This window comes from Toxorhynchites rutilus, chromosome 1 (genome assembly GCF_029784135.1).
Source record: "Toxorhynchites rutilus septentrionalis strain SRP chromosome 1, ASM2978413v1, whole genome shotgun sequence".
NCBI lineage: Eukaryota > Metazoa > Arthropoda > Insecta > Diptera > Culicidae > Toxorhynchites > Toxorhynchites rutilus.
In genome coordinates, this window is record NC_073744.1 from 34,737,037 (window position 1) to 34,751,755 (window position 14,719).

General features: G+C 36.0%; 1 protein-coding gene across 9 annotated transcripts in view; it reads right to left on the reverse strand.

Moving 5' to 3' along the window:
• The window catches only part of LOC129763359 (hemicentin-2), a 459,584-nt gene that overhangs the window by 14,297 nt on the left and 430,568 nt on the right, over positions 1-14,719 (reverse strand). For 8 of the 9 annotated variants that reach the window (XM_055762336.1, XM_055762341.1, XM_055762332.1 and 5 more), the window contains one exon: positions 6,254-6,420. In XM_055762336.1, coding sequence (XP_055618311.1) covers positions 6,254-6,420 — 167 coding nt within the window. Of the gene's footprint in view, positions 1-6,085; positions 6,166-6,253; positions 6,421-14,719 lie in introns of those variants that run through there. The other variant, XM_055762339.1, reaches the window with a different exon arrangement.

The following is a 14,719-nucleotide window of genomic DNA, read 5'->3' on the forward strand; positions in this document are numbered from 1 at the left end:
AATGTAAATTTTTTGTGACGATATCCACGCAAAAAGGGTAGGAGAGAGGATTTCAGAACACGTATGTACCGTTCTGAATCATATTTCGGACACTTTGTTCTAATATCTTGAAATGCTTAATTCACTGATGACATAACTATAAAATTAATATCACAATTGCTTCTTCAGAGTAATTCCTTGGTTCCACTATCATTTCGCATGAGAACTGCATTTGAATTTTAACAGAATCGGAAAAAATCTGACAACACTACTCATTTTCGTTTGTGTTTGACGTTTGCTTATCGTGAGAACGTAGAATTTACCCGTTCATAATTATTTAAATTTCTCCCGTGTTTCATCAGTAGTTCTATGTCGAAAATATATGTCGACACAACCTTAGATACGACCCCTTACAATTTTTTTATTTTATCCATACAGAAAACAGGAGGCATCTCGTGCAGGGCCACGGAGGGCTGTTTCCATCATATCTCATTCCTCTTCAAAATCTTCTATCGTGATACGCATAATCCAACTATTAATCAGCATCCTTCTGTCATCATCACTCGGTTGTAATCACTGATGAAGTGAATAAACAATACCCAACAATCATAACGGCCCTTTTCAGAGTCACCAAATCATTATCGCAGAGTTTAACGATGTAATTTTTCAAACGTATCCAAAATCAGCATTTAACAGATAGCCTAACGGAATACTACCTCAACTATGCGGTCGTGTCTGTGACACAACTTTCCTGTGAGTTTTTGCGTTCATCAATGTACATATGCGTATATTTTTCTTCTTCAATGACACTACCCAGCAAACATTAAATCGTATAATTTTGCATGTGCCAAGTCCAACAAGAAATCCGAATAAATCTGAATCGCATATAATATCAATCAAAGTATGTATCGTGTATATTTGAAGTTGCATAAAATATAAAAACTCGATTTTCTATACCATTATCAAATTAAGTCGCCATTATTAAGTAAAATATATTTAATCCGCATCATATGCGTATATTACGCTGATGCAGTTTATGTGTCGTTTGAAATCGATTCAGTACTGTAGTAAATCGTGTTGCATGCTGAAGAAAATCATGAAACAGTAATCATACTAGATCCTAATAAAGAACATATTACATCATATTGAAATGTCAATGAAATGCTGATGCACTCGAAAGTTTTAACCGCTGTTGAATTAAATTTCAGATAGCCGCGCGAGATAGATGGTGGATGATGATCCAGACGACCGGAGTTCGAACCCACATCAGAGCAGTTTTCACCAAACATCAATCTGTGTCATTTTAAAGATTCATATTCCACTCCCAACATAAGCCAATCAATCAATTATTATTTCTACGAACATAAATACTCATATATAAAAATGGCGATTCGTGAGGTTATAATAAACATTTCACGAAAATATTTTGCGCCATTTGTTTTTTTTTCTATGTCTGTAATAAATCGTATATGAGTATGGCAAAAGTCGTGTTTGGCGCTTTGACAATTCATGAATATATTCATATTAGATCGCAATTCAATTCCAACATAATCGCTATTATAGCCGGTCAAAGTTGCATATTCATCCAAACAAATTCGGTAAGCATTTGCCATGTATGTATATGGCCTCCACTTTTGCATGCATATGCCAGTTAGGTGTATTATATGCCGACCAAATTTTAGGGCATATGATGTTATATATACGCTTGTTGTGCGATTTAATGTTTGCTGGGTAACATTCCAAAGGAATATCGCTGTGTCAATATAATATTACTTGCATATTTTTGTTTCTAGTATTCTGGTTGAGTTTTCTGTGTCAAATAACACATTTTGATTATATTCTGAGCGGTAAATTCAGGGTAACACGTTTACGAAATTCGGAGGAAATATCTATAATCAACTTATTTTTTTATATTCCTTCGGAAGAATGGGAATGGTACCCGAAGCCCCGGAATAATAATTATAATTCTAACATTTTGACCATCCATTGAATCATCTGTCTAAAATCTTCCTCCTGTGCATGCTTGAATTGTATGAGCTGTTTATATAGATATGAAATCATTATCAGACACAACTTCAGTTCAAGATGTTTCCAACACTTGCAGAAAATGTGTAACTCTATTACATAAAACACGTAATTGATACGGAAAAGTTATTTTTTATTCATAATTTCTATCATTAATGTTTGTTCTATTCGAAAATCCAATCCCAATTTCGCTCCGCAGAAATTACATAAAACACCTAATTGACACGGAAAAGTTCATTTTCATTCATAATTTCTATCATTAATGTTTGTTCTATTCGAAAATCCAATTCCAATTTCGCTCCGCAGAAATTGAAACACGTAGCTCAATGTCGTCAATGTTGAATTGCGTGTCGCGGTTACCTTCATTTGACCAACTTGCTTTGGCAAAACTCAGACGTCTTTTGATGTGAGATGCTGTAAGGTTAGGAGCTTTTTTATGTAAGTGTAATGTTTACCAAAATTTACCAAAAAATGTTTACCAAAATTTGACGAATTGTCTCCCGTGACACATTTAAATTCAAAGATTGCTTTATTTTCATAAACGATTGTGAGGTATTCGAAGCTGTAATAATTATTTCCTGCTTATCCCTGTCAGAAAGCTTCGATTTACCTGCAGCTCTCTTCTTTTCACAGTATCCTTCAAATAATTGAGAACTACTGGGATCTAATCCGACGAGCAATTTCTCTAATTCCAAGATTTTCTGGTGAAATGCATCGATTTGTCCTTTCTCTGTATCCATGGGCACTTCCTTTCGGTATTTTCTAGATTTATCAAACAAACTAAAAACAACGGAAAACGTAACTGGTCTTATAGAAAATTGACACTTGAAAAATACAAAAAACATTTGTTTACGCTCAACGTTAGCATATACACATATGCAAATCATGCAGTGCATGACAATTACAGTAGAATATAAATTGAAGCGTTGTTTGTTGACAATGACATAAAACAGCAAGATCATCACCAGGTCTTATAGAAGTTGGACAGAGTTTATAAACGATAAACATTAGTTACGGGTAGAAAATTATACAGCGTAAGAAGCGAGCTCGTAAGTTAGGGGATAAGCCAGAATATAGTCTGTTCTTTGAACTCGAAGAAGAACGTTGTCATTCACTCCAAATCCGGAACCCATAAACCGGATCATCTCATGGCTACCGTTTTTTCTCCAATGTGCAAAATAGTGGACTTCAGTTCATCTCATGGGAGTGAACAACCAGTGAATCTCAGTTTATCTCATGGCGACCGTTAGCATACCAAACGACAATCTCCGAATACTTTGGGTGGAGTATGTATTCGTTCAAAATAGGCCCCTACTGGAGCAATACACTTTTTCCAACGAAAAATCCTGTCGAAACGGGTCTTACGAAGTGATAAATTTAGTTTCGGAAATAGGAAAAAATCACACCCGTGTCTCGTAGCCAGTAATTATCCGTTGGATGAAAGTGGGATCAGAAATTGATAGTTCTGGCATGTCTTAAGCCACTTGATTGCGATGAATTTTTCAACCAAATTTAGCTCTTTGGCACTAGTCGTGCTGTGACTTTTCTCGTTAATGCCCTAGATTAATTAAGGAATGAATGTGATAACTGCTAACTGCTACTTGCCTAATTATTTATAAACTTTTAGTACATTATCTGTATTATTACTATGTTCAACTTAACAAGTTTTTTTTTATTTTATATTTTTCATTTATTAATAATAAATACAATTTGACATACAAGGATTATCTTTGAAAAACGATCGTATGTTGGTTCACTGAGTACTGCCTTATCAACTTCATCTGCTCCTCAATTAATGATAACTCTTTCTGAGCATTCGCAAGTATTGCACCTTCCTGGCCTCTAACTTCTTCGCTTCCTGCGCCGCTTTTCGGTTTCGTTCCGCTACGATCTTCTCATCTGCATCTGCCTGATTGGACTTCTTGAGAGCTTCAATGTAAGGCTCGTGAGAGCTCTTCGTGTATTGCACGAGACATTTTGTTATTTAAACATTTAAAACTCCACCAGCATCCAAAATTTCATTCGCATATGTTCTACAATTACATAGTGACAAACGTTGTTAGTTCATTTAATGTTTGCGCTAACGAAATTGATTTTTGTTCGAAAGTGGAAACGGATTTTAATGTGATAAAACGCACTCCTATATCTTCTTCTGTATAAATAAAAATGGATCACCGAATGTGTTGATAAGAGTAAAACTCGAGAAAGGAAATGTTCGATTTAGAGCTGTCTTTATTCTATCGTATTTTATGTATCAAACATTTATTCCATGTAACGGAGAAACATGTTATTTGCAAGTGGTTGAAAAATCTTGAACGAGAATAGTGTCTGCAAATAATCCGATATAATAATGACGAGTTTTGGTAGAAGTACTAGAAATGTTATAGTAAATGGTAATTTTAAAGGGTAGATTATAAGATTATTCAATAACAGTTCTGCGATTGGACCCATGAACGTGCGCTTAGTAAGAAAACGTGAATGCGATAACGAAAAATAAATGTTTGGGTGGAAGGAAGTTTGCGATGAGTAACAGAATTATCAAACTTGGCACATATGATGGAAGCTAGCCAGAATCACAATTGTCATCATCATATATTCAAATTAAATTACGACTGTTATTTAAAAGGCAACTTCACCACAGAGGCGAATGAACTGCGAAGTTTAAAGCCTCTTAAAAAATAAGAATGGAAAGGAATGGCAACTTCAAAATATTTGATATTTCTTTCAAAAAGTTGTAATTCAAAATCCAGATGTATCAAGTAAATTATGATGTTTGGCAAAGTTGTTGAAAAATCAGTGAATCATTTTGAAAAATTACGTTTCACACTATTCAAAATCTCACCTTAAAAATTGAATTTAATATCAGAAACTTTCATATCTCGAAACAGGATTGACCAGATAAACACAACGACAGAGCAAGATCATCGTTTTTTTTTAATTCAAACGTGGAATTGCACGCTTTGTGGCACACTTACACAAAAGCAAATAAATGCGTTGGAAAAAGAGAAAAACACATTGAAATTGTCCTCAGATGTATTGGGCCAGCCAAATATTGATCCGTAAATCTGCCAAAGTGTCAATACATCGAACAAGAAAAAACCCAAAACAAAACAATTCCGCTGTCCAAACATGCCAACGTTACCCTTGCTCTCGATCTGGACACCATCCAATGAATAACTAAACATGCTGCAGCATAGCGATGCAATAACACCCAATGACATCGATGTTTGTCCCGTAAAATCAATTAGAGAGGATATTTTTCAACTGACCATAGAACAGTGCACCAGGATGGACACCCAACAAACAACTACACAACAAAAAAAAAGTCGACGCACCAACGAAACCGTTTTACATGCTATAAAGCGTCAGTGACAGTTAGAACAAAAGCAGGCACTCCACCCTCCTCTGTTTGGGGGGACGGATGGTATGTATCAATGACACACAGAACCAATTCCAGGGAAAGCTGAAGTTGAAAGCCGGTGAACTAAACTCCGAATGAAAACAGAGCAAAGCATACTGCGGTGCGAGTGAATTCATGTTTTGTGTTGTGTTTTTGTTACAAAAAAAAAACCTATGTAGAGACCATCCCCCCACCTCCCGGGGGAACCCAATGGAACAATTTGATGGTAAGTGATGGCCTAGAGGATGTACCGTCAGATACGGCGGCGGTTCCACCCCAACCACCCTTCCGTGTCCTTCAGGAGGGCACGGTACGTTTGCGGCAAACGGAGGAACCGTTTGTATATTGTATGAGATGGCTGCAACAAAAGGATGCCATTTGAGCGGCACAAAATCCGTTCGGCATTGTTTCCCGTACCTGGGCGGCCGGGACTATAGGTTTAACAAGGATACAACCGGTTGGTAGAGCTCCAGCGCGATAGGAGATGCCGACCTAGCGTAATCGGAAGAGAATCGAAAACAAATGCTAAACAATACGAATCGGATTCGATTCGATCGGATGGAGTTTTCTGTTTAAAAAAAAAAAACTGATTGATATCACAGCAATCGATTGGTATTATACTTGATAAGGTTTCAACGAGTTAAACGATAGCTTTGTATCGATACCAAGTCGGTGGGAGGGATGTTGTGCAATTCGTCAGGGATATTGCTGCTCCATATCGGCAGACCGGTGTGCAGGAGACGGATGGTTATCGACGGGCGCTGATTTCCTCGGACAAACATAAAGCAAACATAATAGAGTTGAAATATCTCACACAGAGAACGCTATTCAAAAGTCAAAGTCACTCACCATTAAGACTAGGCTGTGAATACTGTACAAATCCCTCGGAGATGTAACGACTACTCCGCAGGGTGGAGGACGCCCTGCTGCACCGGGGATCCCCCGCTTGGCGCTGGAAATCGTCCTCGAACACGTCGTCCTCGGCGTACATCGATGGCACATCGGTTCTGGCAGGTCTGCGAAGGAAAGATAACGAGAAAAATTTATTACTACGGGTCGGGGGACTGGAAAACATCCCCACACGCACACACACAGCCGGTCGGCCCGGACAGGACCTGGTTTGAAGTGTGATGCGTGATATCTGCCTGAATCATGACACCATCCAATCCGGCGACCCTCATTACACGAGCAGAGTTTGTGTGTCTGATTTCTTGGTACAGTCGAGGCACATTTCCACCATTCTCACTTTTCGTCCCTACTCGAAGGAAATAGGAAGAGGTCGCCGCTTGCTGGAAATGCACGCAATTTGAAACTGTTCTTATCACGTTCGGAAGATCATCAAATACTTCCTTTCCCAGTGGAGCAGGCGGTTCGACTGTTAAGCTGTTTCCTTGGAACCGGACAAGGAGCGCTGACGAGAAATAATTGTCGAATAAATTGGCTTACTGCTAAGTGAGACTTGGACATTTGAGCCTAATTTGGATGTCATGATTGATAGAATAACGAGCGTTTTATAATCATCTGGGTGAAATTATCCCCGAGGAAGATGGATCGGAGTTCATTTGATTTGCTTCCATTCTGGATACATTTTTTGTTGTACCTTTTGTTATTTAATTCTGGTCTTCTATCTACCAGGAAACTGGAATATCATTCTGCGCCTGTTTTAGCTGATGATGTCCAGCCGTGAAGTCAGTAACGTTCAGACAGTAGACACCATTAACATGTTGGCGGATGCAAATTTTTTGAAGCTCAATCCAGTCAAACGACGACTTTTCGGACTTTCCGAACTGGCTCCTAAATAGGATTGCCAATATTCCTCATCAAAAAATTGGAAGATTTCTCTTAAAAAAAACTGGAAGAAAACTGGATCCTGTTATAGAGAAATTCCAAATGAAATCAACAAATGACAAAACATGAGTATTTTTGATTCAAATGAAAGTTTGTATTCCGTTTGGGTTGGAGGAAATATGAGTTTTTCACAGCATTTGGGAATTTTTTGACTCAAGCGTAACTTTTGAAAGGGGCTTATCGATTTTAGGAAGAGAAATCTTTGATAATTCATATCTCAGAAACTATAAGTCTAACCGAAATAGTGTCTTAGAAAGAGTTATAGAGTATTGTTGTCCAAAAGTGAAAAAAATATACACTAAGAAAAAAAATAGTAAACTTTTTTTTATTTACATAAAAACTTCAATTTGCAATATCTAAAATACATTTTTTAAATTTTTCTTATAAAATAGAAGTCATGTACAAAATTTAAAAAATGAGTCCGAGATGGTAAAACTATTTTTGACGAACTTTGTGGAACATCGAATTCTTATGAATTTTTGAAACTTCGAATTTTAGTATGATAACAATCATTTTTAGCCACAAATTATGAATTCTGATATGATTTAAAACAATAAAGCTTTTTATCCATCTCCTTCTAAATTCAGACATGTTCGAGATAATTGAAAAAAATATTTCTAATTTATTGTCTTTCTTATAGTAAATAGGCTCTTTTAATATGTTTGTTGCCATGTTCAAAAAATTTTATGAATTTGCTTATGATTTTCAACAACTTTCCCAAATGCATTATTATGGTAAAAATATATGTTTAGGAGTTACGTTGAAATACATTTGAAGACATGTGAGTTAATACAAAACGTGTTTTTCGACGTAACTCCTAAACATATAGCTTTATCATGATGATGTATTTGGAAAAGTTGTTGGAAATTATAACCAAATTCATAAAATATCATGAACATGGCGACAAACATATTAAAAGAGCCTATTTACTATAAAAAAAGACAATAAATTAGAAATACTTTTAAATATTTCGAAAACGGCCGCATCTAGAAGGAAATTGATAAAAAGATTTGTGACTGAAAAATAACATACAAAATTGTTAACATACAAAAATTCGATGTTCCACAAAGTTTGTCAAAATAGTTTTACCATCTTGTACCCATTTTTTAAATTTTCTATATGACTTATTTTTTATATGAAAAAATAAAAAAAAATTAAAAATATGTATTTTAGATATTAAAGTTTTTTTTTGTAAATAAAAACTTTTTTTTTTCTCAGTGTATATTTTATTCACGTCTGGACATCAATACTCTATAACTTTTTCTAAGACACTTTTTCGGTAAGACTCATAGTTTTTGAGATATAAATTATCAAAGATTTCTCTTACTAAAATCGATACGCCCTTTTCAAAAGTTACACATGAGTCAAAAAAAAAACGGAATACAAACTTTCGTTCGAATCAAAAATACAACTTTTTAAAATCTGCATTTTTAGTTCGATTTCATTTGGAATTGCACAATCTAGTATTTATATGTAGTTTATAAAATTGTGAATTGAACGATTTATTAATGATATCATTTGAGCAGATCAAAATGATGTTTCACACTACTCAAACATTCCGTTGAAACAATATTTCTTTTAAAACCTCTATCTTTTGCTTTTCTTTTAGAACCCTCTAGGAAACACAGTTTTATTTGGAAAAAAATTGAAAAAAACTCGTATTTATTGCTTCATTAGCATTAGCATTGAGCAAGTTGCACAATATCGTAGGTGGTACGAATTCAGAACTGTTATGTTAATAACTAGCCTCCATCCGTTGCTGATGATTAGTAATATCTCTTAGATGAAGACATGTTTTCTCCAACAGTTAAGAATTGTCCTAGCCACGTCCTTGCAACTGCTAAGGAAAAGGGAAGGAATGTTAGTTCAACATTTACTTAAGAGAGATGCAGAGAACTCTACGAAACTCGTATTTATTGCTTAATGTCCATAAAATCGCTGATAGAAGAACATTGCAGAACTGCTGGACAATGTGAATAATTAGGGTGTATGGAGACACGGTTTCTGGTAATAGATCACATCATCTAACCTAACCGTAATCTATTTCTTCTAACGCGAATTTTGACATTTCTGTAGAGTTTCTTTTGACCATCTTCATTGCTACCATTTTTCGTACTCCCGAAGAATGTAGAATAAATGAAACCCAAACCCAGATCACATTTGTTAACACTTAACACTTAAACGAGACAAAACAACATACGCAAAACTGTCAAACTGACATCTTTGAGCATTGACTTATGCAGTTATCTATGTATTAAAATTCTGGAATAATTTTTGATTAGATCCCACAATATTATTCCACTGTTGTTTTGGTATTGAAGAGCTATTTCTCTCCATTTTGGGTATATTTTTTTTATTTGGAGGACCTGTAATAACTGATCCATATATATATATATATATATATATATATATATAACCGTGGCCGAACTCCTCCGAAACTGCGCGTCCAATTTCTATGAAATTATACACAAATAGCTTGGTAGGCATAATAATAGGTCGTAAACTATATAGGGTACTGCTAGAGTATCGATTACTATATATTTAATATCGATGGAGGTGGCCCAATGCAGAAAAAATCTTAATTTAATTTTTTTTGGCATTTTTTTTCTTAAATTTGGCTTCAAAAACACATAGAATCTCAGATTTTCACTCACATTTACGTTGTTAATGATAGATGGCTCTACGTCCGCTTCATCGAACTTTCATTCACACATGCGCCTTCACATTGTAACCTCAATTCGCCTAAAGCTAGGCGCATCACCGGCGAGCTTAAAGCCTTTTTGAATGAGCACAATGAATTATTGAAATTATTCAAATCACACATGCTCGGATTGCAAAAATTACAATCACGCTATTGCCGTCAATTCTGATAAAACACCAGCTGGAAAGCACGTGTGCAGATCCAAAGCGCATACTCTTAACGATCTAGCTGAAATAATGGTAGGCGACTTGACAGTAACAAAAAATTGTGATTCGAAGAAGAAACAATAATCTGTATTTCTATGCCAACAAACACGCCTTGGATGTATTTTGAGTGTCAAATTCTAGAATATGTGTGACCACCGGAGTCAGAAGCAGTTTCTTTTGTGAACATGTGATTAGGGAAGTTGAAACAAACTAGAGAGTACCCTCGATGAATTTGTATGTGCGTTGAATGATGATTTGACGCGATCAGAACAACGTCATTCTCCGATCTCTTGAGCTGTGTCAACAATATGTCGAGAGCGAACGACTACGATTCCTACGACACAATTAACAGGAGGGGTCTGAGGAGTAATATATTCACTAGCGAGACGCTATCAAGATCAACGCCGACACAGCCTTTACTATTGCCAGACCAAATTGCATGCAATGTTATGACATTATAACACATGTGTTCAAACAAAAATGAAGTCTTAAAAGTCTTAAGCTCCATTACAATATCACACATTCGCATTCGGTTCCACACGTTGCTGGATGTATTCGGTTGAATGGCAAAAGCGAGAATTAACTCATACGCACTTTTTTTAGTTTGATTTATCGACAAAATACGCTCTGAGGAAATTGACAGTGTAATTTCCTTGGAAATTCCATATTCACTGATCAACTACTCTTCTGTATAAGTTTAGAATTATCGAATGCAATATTGCATTTTGTAATTGCATTCTCAAATTCAATCGGGTTGTCAAACGTGTCAGGCAATTCGACACAAATGACATTCAACTTTGTGTTCCATTTCTGTGAAGAGAAAATGGTAATATATTTTCGGATGAAAGGAACCTGCTTCTAAAACAAAAACTATAAATTAATATACTCTGTCAAAAGAATTAATTAGGCTCTAATATGTGTTATGTGTAATGTGGGGATATCCTGAACAAAAATTGTATCTGATGATTTTATATTATAGATGAAGCAGCAAGCAGATTTATAGAAAAATAGTTAAGTTAGGGTTAGGAGTAAGTCTCCGAAGTATTTAAACTACTTTTAGTAATATTTTTTAATGAAATTTTAACAATGTTATATTGCTTTCGGAGTACTTTTCACCAACAACTCAGTCATTGAATGAAGTTAATATAGATTTTCTCCATTTTATTTTTCCACTTTGTGACAGAAAATATTAATTTTTTCACTTTACATTAAACATTTAGACGATCATACATGTCAGTTACGTTAATAAAATACGTTGAATTAAAAAAAATTATTTGAGTTTTTGTTTTATTTTTTGCTCCATTTCTCGGTAAGTCAAACACAAATATACACATGAGTCACGAACGTTCCGCGTTTGTTTATCGAATGACAATACACACCGTCATTCTCGACAGGATAAACATCAAACACACTTCTATTCAAGTCGTTTCATTCGTTCTATTTTATCGATCACATTCGGTCAAATTTATAGATTGTTAAAACACACTTACACTTGAACATTAATTATTTTCATTTAACTACCAAAACATTCACTAGAAACGATTTATATGGCAGAACAACGTTTGCCGGGTCAGCTAGTGTTTATATGAAATCAAAGATAGCATAGCACACGGGCTCTGTGAACCGTTTTGGGTAATTATTGCTATAAACCACGACTGGTGCGTTGAAAGCTAGGTCGATTGGTCTGAACTTTAGAATGTTTTGGTGGACCTAATTCAAAGACAGTGTAACACGTGTTGCATGGGAAGGCACTTGAATTCGCGAACTGAATTCGGGAATGCATGCAGAAGAAGAAACAACACTGAGTTTGGTGTGTAAGAAAATAAAGATCGATAAAAGGTAAATACATCTTGGATCGATCGAACGATAAATATCAAAAAACAATTGTTCGAAGGATAGGTGAAATATGTGTTTAAATTTATTTTACATAAAATGGGTGGAATTGAAGCACACATAAAAAAACGGATAAAACTGGATAATATTTTAAAAAGCTGTTTGACTGGATCAAGAAAAAAAAACCTGGAAGAATCCAGTTTAAACGGAAACATTGGCAACCCCAAATTGAAAAAGAAGAAGAACAAGAAGAAAAGAAGAAGAAGAAATAGAAGAACAAAGAAAAAAGAAGAAGAAGAAATAGAAGAGATAAAGAGAAGCGAAATCGTTTTTGACATTTGAGAAGCACAGGCATAACCACTTCTATTGATCTATTATCTCTTCTCTATATATATAAAAATGTCGTGTCACGATGTTCGTGGCCGAACTCCTCTGAAACAACTCTACCGATTTTCATGAAATTATACACAAGAATCTTGGTATGCATGAGAATAGGACGTAAACTATATAAGATACCGCTAGGGTACCAATTAAAATATGCTTAATACCGATTAGGGTGGCCATAGAACTACGTCTTTCATTAAGGGTGCCAAATTAGAAAACAGGTCACGTTTTTATGAAATAAAGTTAACGTTAATAACTATTTTTGCCGTGAACGGATTCTGGCGATTTACATACCAAACGGATCAGAAATTCCCTAAGATTTGTTTGATATGCTATACATTACAATGCCATAGTCTGTATATGGTTAAAATTAATGAAAATTGGAAGCATTTCCATTTCCTCATACATTTGTTCTGTCCTTTCGCGTGCTTTCCCGAACAGAGCTGTCAATAACGACCAACTTATCGACGAGCAACGAAGGGGAAATCGTAAAATGTAAAGTATCCGTGAACAAAGGAAAAGAAGAAGAACAAAGGGGAATATTTGCCTAGAGTATAAACAGTGGATCTTGCTGAGGCAAACTTATTCTTCGCGAGGACACCGACTAGACAACACCGTTGGTGGGCGAACCAAACGGCGAGGGATTGAATGGTTTTCTCAAGGCAATGGGGTTGGAGGAGTCATATGAGGAAAGAGTAGAGTTTTTCAGTGATTGGTTTCGTATGACGGTAGGAAAATTCTCTCCACGAAGGATGACAGCTGCGCTTTCCTCGAGCATGTATTGTTCTGCGAACACAAGAATGAATCATCAAACAATTATCGTCAAATGGTTTCAGGAGAGAGCATCCTTACGCCGGAATCATTTTGATTTCTAGTCTATATAGTGCAAATTTGTTCTATTACTCACGGAATCGCACTGAGAGCAAAAGGCAGACAATCGGATGTCCCCGTCCGGGATATCTTAGGTAGCCGTGATCCTGATCTTCTGCTTCATCTATACCTGTTCCTCAGAAACGCCGATGTCAACGTTTAATGATGTTTCCTTCGTTGTGTCCCCGTTTTATATCCCTCCTATCCGATCGATAAACTTTTACTTAGTCGCGGCAATACATACACACACTCTTTACAGATACACGGGCCAAAGGTTGTGCAGTCCACTGATGATTCAACAAGAGCCAAAGGTTGTACCGCTCATGACAACTCTACACGAGCTGATGATTGCGCCGGTTAGTGACCATTCTATCCTGGAATCCTCGAGTCGAGAAGACGCACCACGCTAGATATGGGGTACATACTAGGGGGGCGTTGCTGATTAATGGTCAGCTGCATCCCAATAGGAAGTATCCCGTGTCGGGCACACGTACAGAGCATTGGAGACAGCAACATCCCAATTACGAGAACACTTGTAATACTAACCTCGAGCCGACCGCGAGTAATCGGTTACATATTACTAACATAGATAATAAGAAAAACTGTTAAAATATTGAACTCCGGCCCCGTCAGGCTAACGCCATAGGAGCCTTGATAAAAATATATATTTTGAAAAAAAAAATGGTTCTACAATAAAAAAAAACATTTCAGAGCGACCAAACTGGTAGAATGGTTATTTCAAAATTTTCGTAGCATTTTAAAATAAAATCCGCAGTTATAAACAAGCGACTTGAATTAAACTACAGCGTAGTTCTACGTCAGCAATGCGATCGTGTGTTGAACACAATCTCTTATTTTTTCTATTTTTTTCTTAAATTTAACATAGAAGGTCATATAACCTCAAAGGATTATCCCCCCCTCTCCAATTTTTAATTGCGATTTTTGTATTTTAGATTAAATAACATCCAAATAATCGACCCGTCGTTCGTTTTTCAAAGAGAACGAACTTGTTTACGTTGTTAGATGACAGATGGCGCTAAGTTCACTTTATCGAACTTTCATCCTCACATGCGTCAATAACCTCAACAATAACCTCACATGCGTCAATAACCTAAAGTCATGCGTATTGTCGGCGAGCTGGAAGACTTTTTGAATAAACATAATAAATTATTGAAATTCTTCATGTATGAGCTCGGGTTGCTAGTTGACAATCATGTTATTGTCATCAACCCTAATAAAATACTGGAGCACACGTGTATACATTCAATGCGTATGTTGTTGAAGACATTGCTGGATACATGATAAGCGACTGCACAGCGACGCGAGAAATTGTGATTTGAAGAAGAAACAATAATCTGAAGTTCGTCCTTGACACCTACCGCTCAAACGGCGCTCTTCATCTTCTATTTCAATGGTACTAGTGTTCCTAATGTTCCGAACGTTCACCATGTCAACGTAGAATGACTTGCGAAC